Genomic DNA, 10337 nt, shown 5'->3' on the forward strand with positions numbered 1-10337 from the left:
TATGGTCTATACTAGTTAAGCCATATAAATAACTAGAGGAACGAGAAAGTGCAGAAATAGCAATCGGCCAACTTTAGGTCCCTTTCGCAAGTATCTTTTCCAATACCTGATCTTGTATAAGACAACCATAACAAGAAAACAAAACATCACAATCATCATCAACCAACTAGCCTACTAATATAAGACCAGTGAAAAGTTCAAGAGATATAAATACATATCTAACAAAGGAGTTAACATCTCTAACATCATGAATAGGTTATTGACTACCATTATCAATCATAATTTATAATGATCCTGTATATGGATGAATATTGTGAAGAGTGCCAACAGAATTAGTCATATGATTAGATGCACTAGAATCAACAAGTCAAGATGTTAATGGTAGGAAACTGTTACCTTGAAGTCCCAATATTGAAAATGCATAAATAATCATTTGCTTGACTATCTCAGGAGTAATGACAAATGAATCACCAACAACAAAAGATGAAAAACTAATTATAGCCTGATAGGTTAGCTTGATTCTAAGAATGGATATGGAAGTCTCTGATAATATGTCGTGGCTTTTTAAAATAATTACAATACTTCTTCACACAATGGGTATCAATATATCTATATTCCTTGCAACTATAACATTGAACTTTTTACATGTCTTTTTCTTTTCCTTTTACACAATGGTGTACCATTTATATTTTGAAATGATAGAAATTCACTCCAAGTTGTTTAAAAATATATTTATTTTATGTTCTTATCTCTTCTTTCTATCTCGAAAGGTATATTTGAAATATATATATATATAAACATCTTTAAAATCATTAAATACTTGTATATACACCAAATCATCAATCAACCACAACGTTAATTGAAAATTCTAATAAACCTACCTAGGGGTGGTAATTTAATCTGAGTCTACGGGATACCAATCTGACCCGTTCGAATAGATGAGTATTTTTTGGATGGTTACCTTACCTGATAGATAATGGATAATATATGTATATTGTCAAATCTGACTCAAAACCCACTTAAACCTAACCCAAAATGTATATTTATATTATATTGATATATTCGTAAAACATTTATATTTTTTTAATACAATATTATATATATATATATATATATATATAACACATATATATGAATAATATTTTTCATTTAATCATTTAATATACATATATATACTTCAAATATATATTAACTATTTTATTTTTTTTATTGAATAATAAATAATAGTAGATAATAGATATTTATATAGATACTCGAAACCTGATAAATGATTTATAAATATCTAAATATTTTACCCAATAAATAATAGTTAGAATATAAATATAAAAAAATCCGACTTATAAGTATCCATCGTCATTCCTATACCTAGGTAGTGTTTAAGAGTGTGGAAGCGATTGTCTTTCAAAGTATTTTTTGCTTAAAAATACGTGAAAATAATTTTTTTATTTTAAAAAAATTATTTTTAACATCAACGTATCAAAACTATCTAAAAATATTAAAAATATATTAATTTCAAACAAATAACCAATCAAAAAATTCATAAAATATAATTTTAACTACAAAAACAAACAACCCACCACGATGGAGTCAGTATAATAATCAACATGGGATGCTTGACATTGATTATAGTAAACGCATCATTACCAACATGGGATTCCGTTGGAGGGCAATTTCTTTGTCTTTAACAGTTAACTGCCAAATATTGAATAATTAATCATTTTGTGGGCCAAAAAAGGTAAAGATGCCCTGGGGTCAGGCCCAGATCAAGTTAGGGTATGGTCAAAAGGGACCAATCATATGTCAACTCAATTCTATTCAATTTTGTGTAGAATTTTTCGAAGTTCAGAGGTGCAAATGGATTGAATAGGGCCAAGTGGGATCGTTGACCTAAACTCCATGCCCGGAACGAGTCATCAGCATGACCTACCATGTATTGGTTTCGTACCGTTCAGTCTGAAACGTGATAATATCATTTTATTTTCAAAAAAATAATTTATTTTTAAATAAATCAATTTAAATAAATATATAATTTGATGAAACTCGATTAAAAAAATATTTTTTTTCTAAAAAAAAATACAAAATTACCATGAATGTTTCAACTTTGCTTCACGGTGAAGTCTCCCTTTAATTTCATAATTTCTATGGAATATTTAAGAAATTCAAGTTTGAGAAGAACAATAAGTTGAGATTAGGTAAATTCATAATAATTATAATAACAAGTAGTAGGTTGAATGGATTGATGATGACAAACTCAAGTATTTTTTTAAAAAAATTAAAATAATATCATTTTAATAAAAATAATAATTTTTTTTATTCAATTCAATACAGATCTTAAAATTGACGGTTCTAAAATAATATGATAAACCGAATCTTATAACTATAGATAAATTTTTTCCTTCTTTGTAAATATATCCGAGTTTTAAATAATCTTGATGTAAATAATTTGTTTGAGAATCTATTCAACTTCAAAATCAACAAAAACAGTGAAAACTATTTAATCAAATGACTTATTTTGTCACAAAAGCTAGCTTTTAAAGTGAAGAAAACATTGAGAAAAAAGTAAAAGTAAAAGGAATTAAAATAGCTGCATAAAATTAAAAAAGGGAGAGGAAAAGGGGCAAAGTGAAGAGACAGAAGGACACTCACCAAGGCAACATGTTCTTCTTCTTTTGGTGGCATAATATCAGATTCTCATCTCTCTTTCCCTAATTAGAATAAATAAATTCCAAAACACTAATTTTTTTTATAAAAAAAAACATAAAGTATTTGGCTTAAAATTGAGAAATTGTTTTTTGTTCTTGTGTAAATACAAAGAAAAACTCTCATCTCCAAATTTAAAAGGAAGTGTTTTTTTTTTTACTAAAATTATTTATATTCTTGAACTAATCTTTGTATATCAAAATTAAATTATTTATTTTTTTATTTAATTAGCTAATAAATTCATATACTGTTAAAGAATCAATTTAACTTAATAGCTTAAACTGTTAGGTGATGTTCTAATATATAATTTATATTATTTTCTAACACACTTCTCAAATGAATAAATAATTCATATTATGACTCACATTACATTGTGCTTAATTTTTATCAAATAAATGAGCATTATGAGATTCGAATTCATGATCACTTGATCATTAAGGCTCTGATATCATGTCAAAGAACCAGTTCAACTTAAAAGCTTAAGATATTAGGTGAGGTTCTAAAATATAATTTATTTTATTCTCTAACATATAATATATTTAATTTCTCTTTGTCAAATGTGGGGTTTAAATTATAGTTCTTAAACCTTACTTGATGGGTTCAATTAGCAAACCATCAATACAAAATCTAGTCTAAGTTATTTTTAGTTTTTAGTCGGAGTGGATTTTAACCTAGTTAAAATTGATTGATCTAACAAGAAACTCGTGATGTTGTTGACTTAACCAAACCAAGTATAACTCAATTGAGATAACTTTAAGAATTGTTTTTTTAATTTTTTTAATCTAAAATTACGTATTTTCAATTTTTTTATAATTTTTTTTTGAAAATAATATCAATTTAAAATAAATTTAAGTTAATCTATCAAACTCACCAGCATTATTTAAATAACCTAGTTACCATATGAATAATTGAATTAATAAATTTAAAAATAATGGTTTGATATATATATATATATATATATATATATATATATATATATAATTCTTACAAAACTTGATATATGAATAATTGAATTAATAAATTTAAAAATAATGGTTTTTTTTTAAGGATTCAAACCTTCTAACTTGCCAACAACTCTTGGATGCAAGCATTCAAGATGTTGAAATTCCATTATTATAAATCAAAAATAAAAGAAAAAAAGGTAGAAAAAAAGAAAACAAAATAACACTAAAAAGTAATATAAAAAAGGTATAAAAATAACAAATAAAAAAGAGAAAACAAATCTCCCCCATCTTCCTCTTCCTCTTCCTCTCTCTTTTACACATACACACAACACGCAGCAGACCACAACGAAAAAGATATATATATTTTAGGATCCAACAAAATCACATATTTACAGAGAGACACACACAGAAGAAGCATCCATCAATGCCTGCCGACAACACCCCTCCTTCTTCACCACACAACGTTAATCCCCACAATGAAGAACAACAACATCAGCAGCAGCAACAACGAGACTTGTCTGAGCTGTCTCCTCCTCGACAAAACGGTCATCCAACTGACCAAGAACCACACCACCTTCAAAACGGCCAGCATCAAGAAGAAGGGGAAGAGGGAGAGGAAGAAGTAGACATCAAAGAACAAGAAGTTCAAAAAGAAGAAGAGGGAGTGGAAGGAGGAGGAGGAGGGGATGGGGAAGAAGGGAAAGAAGGTGCTTTCTTTTTCTTGTTCTTGTTTCTTTAAGCGTGTTTAAGCGTTTCTTGACGTGTAATGTGAAAAACAATTGATTAATCGAAGCTATTTTTTTGTTTACTTGTTTTTTTCAGAATCTGATGGAACCCAGTCTTTTTCTTCGTCATCTTCTTCTTCCAGTTGTGAAGATGAGGAAAAGCCTGAGTATGCTTTCTTTCTTACACGTTTCTTGCCTTTTGTTTCTGTAATTTAGTCAAGTGCATCTTTTTGGCTGTGTTTCTTATATGGGTTTTTGAGATTTTTGGGTTTGATTTGGTGCTTGATGGGGTTTTAGTTACAAGGGGATTTGCTTTCTTGTTTTGGAGGTTGATGGGATTTTTTTGGAGGTTTAGTTTCGGAGTGATTAAATGCGTTAAAGGTTGGTTGGTGCATGCTCACGATCTATGTTTCTTGGTGGGGTTGAAGTCAAAGGTTAAATTTTTACGAGGAATTTGCACCAATTTGATAACATTTGCAGTATTGCTGGTTTGCTAGTGTCTTTTAGTAGTACTGATTGGTGGTTCCTAAGTTGGTGACTGAACAATGAGAAATGTAGTTACCTTCACATTTTTGAAACATTTATGTAAGATGATGAGTTAGGGGTCGAGTTTAGCTCAACTGTATTCACCGTCTATACATGTCTGTGATCTTAGTGAAGCTTTTCTGTTTTGGAGTGTTTGTGGAATGAATTTGCATCTGCGAGCAGTATGTATCGTGATGCACAGTGTTGGAATCTTCTAAGTAACGTAGCCTTGTATGTGTAACTTGGCTATGAAGATCAAAGCCAGCAGTGTATTGCTGGTTGGCCTCCATAAGCAGTTGTCAGGGGAAATTTCTATCCACAATTTTTCTTTCTTTGGGCTAACATTTACTTACTCATCTGCCTGTAAAGATGTGCATATGCACATTTACTGCATATCTTGATGTACTCCGAAGTCCATATCTTTTCAAAGTTATTTTCATCTCTATGAAAAGAAAAGAAATGAAATAGGTATGTATATTCTTCCTGGAAACAAATAGCATATGCTCTATTCCAACAGCTAGCTTATGTTTGTGTTCTACTGTACTAGTATATATAAATGAGCGTGTTTAGAGGGCCACTCTCATCTTATTTTGTTTGCAGATTTGTCTTTGTGGAACTTCCGGACATTCGTAAAGATGTGCAGTGTCCCATATGTTTAGGTACTCTCATTGGTTGCAATTTTTCTTCTCTTTTCCTTTTTGCTAAACATGTGTCAAAATGTTGTCAATATTCTGTTTGCTAGATGTGATTTAAATTCTTGGAAAAATATTTTAGGCAGAGGCACATTTTTTTTCTTGAGAATAGAGAACTCCATGGAAACCTATTGCCATGATGCATCTGACTCATAAAATTTGGCTTTATTAAACTGTGATGAATATAGTTCCATGTTCAAAAGTATGCATGGCAGCCCGAGGAAGAGGAAGGTATGCTTATAACCCTTGCTCAGTGTTCAAAGCAAAATGTTGGTTGGTTCTATGGCCTGCCTTCATAACAATCATTAGGTGCCATGTATGAAATTCTAATATGCAATGCAATCTATTATTCCTTCAATTTTCAACAAGGAGCCAAGAATGCTCAGTTCATCTCCTATATGTAACTCAAGTGATGTTTGGACTAGATTGTGTATTATCAATTGACCAACCTCTTTGTGGTCAGCTTGAAGATTTATTTGTGGAGGGTTGCAGTATTTCCTTAACTTCTACAAATTTTCCAATTTAGTTTATAATCTTACACCAATTCCATACTCTTACAAATTTCCCAACTAATGTTGGAAAATTTTCCAATTAATGATTTATCAATGCATTCACTTTGTTTGAGATTGTAAAAAAGAGCATGGATCGTGAATACTGGACTTTGTGCTTTTATTTCTACCATATTTAAGGCTGTATACCTATGCTGTATACTATTTTGTTTGATATGCTATCTGCTACATAGTTATCTTGTTCAGGATTTTGATTAATCTGCAATACCTGCATTATTTGCACCTACAAGTTGCCTTGTTATCCATGGTTGGCTGAACTTTTAGTAAATTATTCATGCTGGTGGCTGAACAGGGATCATAAAGAAAACACGAACTGTAATGGAATGCCTGCACCGTTTTTGCAGGGAATGTATTGATAAATCAATGCGAATGGGGTATGTACAACTCACTCTTTTCTTGATCTGTGTTTTTTGTAGCCCGACATCATGTTTCATTAATTATGCCATATTTTGGGCTAATCTTGTGATAATTCCATATTCCGTGTACCATCAATATTTCTTACTGAATTGGTAATATATTGCAGGAACAATGAGTGCCCTGCTTGCCGCACACATTGTGCAAGTCGGCGGTCCTTGAGAGACGATCCGAATTATGATGCCCTAATTGCAGCTTTATATCCAGACATTGATAAGTATGAGGAGGAGGTAGAAGTGATTTTGCTTATCTACTTTCATAACTAATGCTTTTGAAAGTATTCATCTAATCAAGCAACTGGTTTGATTGGTTTAAAAATAAAAGGACAACTGGTTTTCTGAGTCAATATTTGGTCTCAGGAATTGGCTTTTCACGAAGAGGAAATGACTCGGAACAAACAGGTGTGTTAATTTGTGTTTTATTCCCTTGCCTGCATGCGTATGTAATAACCTTCATTTTCATTTCACTGGGAATAAAGTTAAGAAAAACAGTGATTAAGATAACTATGATGATGTTGCTTTGTAGAGCCTTTGATTGTCATATGCTTGGAACGAAGCATACAGCATGGAAATTTCACCTGACAGTCCACGTTGATTTTTTTCGTTAATTCAATTTCTGAGTTTATGGTCCATGAGATGAAAATCCCAGAGATTGTTGCCCTTTGAGTGGAGAGTTTTGATTCCATAATGCAGAAGACTACTGGTTCTTTTACAATGGACACTGTTGGCTCACTTACTTTGTTCAGCAGACCTCTAATTACATGCATTTTTTGTCTTTAAGGATTGTGATTTGTAGAATTATTCAAGCCACTATTGCTTTAGGACAGAGCCATTGTCTAAACTCAATATGCTGTCCCTTGTTTCTGCCTGCTGTTTTTGACAGATTCAAGCTTCAATTGCCCAAATAATTCAAAGACAGTCAGAAGCACTAGTTAAGAGACGCACAATGGGTAAAGAGTCAACTTTCATGACACGAACACGTCGGACTATTACAAGGAGGCGACGGAACAGTCGGAGCAGTGATTTTCAAGGATCTGAAGACATTGAGGATGAAAATGATGACAATATAGGCAAGGATTCATCTTCTGCTGATGAGCGCTCCACTGAAGTTAGGCATAGGAGGCCTAAGAGACGGTGGCCCTCCCAGCCTTCTTCTTCAGCAGTCAATTCAGAGGGTGGAGGTGCTGAAAATGATTTAGATTCAAACAGAGAAAACAGGGGATTATCTCCTGGGCTTGCGTGGAACACAGAAATGCTTGCTTGGGGCAGGGGTGGTACTCGGAGTCACACACGATATGGCAATCCTAGTGGTTGCAACAACAAGAATTCACGAAATACTCGCTTATCCAAGCTAGTAGAATATCTCAGAAGCTTAGATGAAAAAAATGACGAGGTATGTTGGATGCTGTTCACTTTTATTGATTTGTGTTAAGATCACCTTTTTTTGCAATGTGAAACATCTTGCATGAGTATGAAATTGATGTAGGAAAATTTTTTGTTGTCTGTCTACTTGTGCCATTCTGTTAGGCTAGAGATTATAAAATTTGGATTTTCAGGATAGACTTTATTGATGAACAGTTTGGGTTTGTAGCCCAGAGGATGTGCAAGTAGGTATTAGTGGAAACGAAAGGTCCAGATTGACGGTTTGGATCTGGTTACATGGATTTAGGGATTTGGAAAACTTGTTTGAATGTGTTAATTTTAACGATGGGAAGGGTAAGCAAAACTATATAGTGTTTAGAGGATTTGGTGGTGTCAAGTCACTGCTTACAAGATAGTCTATAACTTCGAAGTCCAAGTAAAGACTGATCAAAATGCTAAACTGAAAACGACATGAACTACATGGCAATAATTGCTTCTCCAATGGAGAAAATTGCCTGAACTATTAAAAATGTCAAGAGTAATTTCAATAACTGATGGAATTAAGCACTTTTTTTTTTGCTTTCAATCATCACTGAATGACCTAATTAGTGTCAAACCCCCTCAAGCCCCTTTTGCCTTTTCCTCATATGCTATTTGGGCATTCCGTATAATATAATCCTGCTATGTGTTTGCAGTTGGATATCCATCTCAAGCTTATTTCCTTGGGCAATCAAAGTACACCAAGCTTGCAGCAGCCCTACCTTTGTTGCCGGCCCAGTTTGTCAGTTAAACACCTATGTGAAGTGAGATTTCTCTCTCACCACCTGAATTCTTTAAATAAATTTTTTTCTTGAGAAGCAAATTTTTTAAGTTATTATTCCTCAAATGGTTTGTTTTCTCTTATAGAACACTATAATTGTAATTCTCCAACTTGAAAATCAGTTAGTCAAGATAGATGTTGTTTTTGGTAGCAGTGGCAGGCAAGCCTCATTTTGTCAATAATTATTCTATTCTATGCATCAGTGGAACATAGTAAAACTGGCTAAATTTGACCATGATTCTAATCTGCTATGCTGAATGACCTATGTGAAGCCCAATTAATGTGAAATTCTGGAAATGTTCAAGAGTGCCTTCATGCATAAGCATGTTGAGCATGATGCTTCAAATTCCACCATGGGGTTGTTACAATACTCGGAAGTATTTGAGCCAGAACGATGTATGACCTGCCATTTCCTTAGCCAATATTGATTTATAATCTTGAATCGATGCCAGTAAGTCGTCTTTGTGCTTAAAATTTTTGCTAAATAGCATCGACATGTGATCTGAACTGAACTGTTATACGGATCTCTTTTATTGGCCTCGATTTCTTTACATGCAGAGGCCCATCTTGACAATATATTTAGTGTTTACTGAATTTTTGTGATGCTATCTGATTTTGTGGTGTTAAAAATGCTGTATGCAGTATGTTGCTCACCAGACGACTTTGCAAGCTGAGGAAGTTGAACTCTTGTTAATTAAGGGGAAGGCTGAAAATTTGTCAGCCAAACATTCTCAGATCCCTATGGATGAGCTGCAAATTTTGAAGGGACAAGAAACAGTTGCAGGTCTTAAAGCAAGTTGCTCTTCCAGTAGAGATCATTTGGTGAGTGCTATTCTTGCTGCATGGCAATCTTCTACACATATCATGTGTTAAATAATATTTATGTAGTTTTATTTATTAAGGGTAGAATAGTTCTTTCAGTTTAACCTATATATACTTTATTTGTATTTAGGTTAAGACTAAGCATTTATAATATACAGATTGTTCAGAATTCTAGCCTCTTTTTTGTATTTGATCTCAATTATTTCAAGATGGTATCATGAACCCTAATTTATGGCTGTGATTGATATTTTCCCAATCATCGTGTGCAAAATTTCTCCACTCACTTCATGTTTCTTTGGTTTTGCAGATACTAGCATATCGGCAGAAGGAGATCATCAAAAGTTGACGTTATGGCTCCATTGGAAGAAAAACAAAAGGCATCTCATTGGGGGAGATTTTGGACTGCCAACATTGTTTTGTTTTAAAGCAAGTCTCGCTGCTGAGAATGGAAATCTTAGTTTTTTTTTTTTTTTTTACCTTTTCAAGTTTTTTAGATTAGCCTTTTAATTTATTCCTACTACTTCCTTTCCTGAACCCAAAGCCCTGTATACGAGTTTTATACGAGAAAAGTTATGTTTATTGTTAGCAGATAGGTTCATTTCATCTGCAAAATTCTCCTCGATTGTGTCTCGAAGGAGGTTTCCATGCCCAACAACAGTAATAACCTAGCATTTGGTTACTGTCTCGAGAAGACAGCTGTCGACATTGAAACGACGATAAATTAATTTTGTTGTCTGTTTTTGTTCAATCAATATTCTGTGTTGA

General features: G+C 32.7%; 1 protein-coding gene across 1 annotated transcript; it reads left to right on the forward strand.

Moving 5' to 3' along the window:
* Positions 1-3918: 3918 nt before the first annotated feature.
* LOC18106779 (putative E3 ubiquitin-protein ligase RING1a) lies at positions 3919-10324 on the forward strand. The gene is made up of 10 exons (XM_006372664.3): positions 3919-4351; positions 4467-4536; positions 5495-5553; positions 6448-6529; positions 6679-6799; positions 6929-6970; positions 7452-7961; positions 8626-8733; positions 9393-9572; positions 9880-10324. Exons 1-10 carry the CDS (start codon positions 4069-4071, stop codon positions 9916-9918), a joined length of 1494 nt encoding a protein of 497 aa, XP_006372726.1. The 5' UTR covers positions 3919-4068; the 3' UTR covers positions 9919-10324.
* The last annotated feature ends 13 nt before the right edge of the window (positions 10325-10337 follow it).

The sequence above is a fragment of the Populus trichocarpa genome, chromosome 17, assembly GCF_000002775.5.
Source record: "Populus trichocarpa isolate Nisqually-1 chromosome 17, P.trichocarpa_v4.1, whole genome shotgun sequence".
Lineage (NCBI taxonomy): Eukaryota > Viridiplantae > Streptophyta > Magnoliopsida > Malpighiales > Salicaceae > Populus > Populus trichocarpa.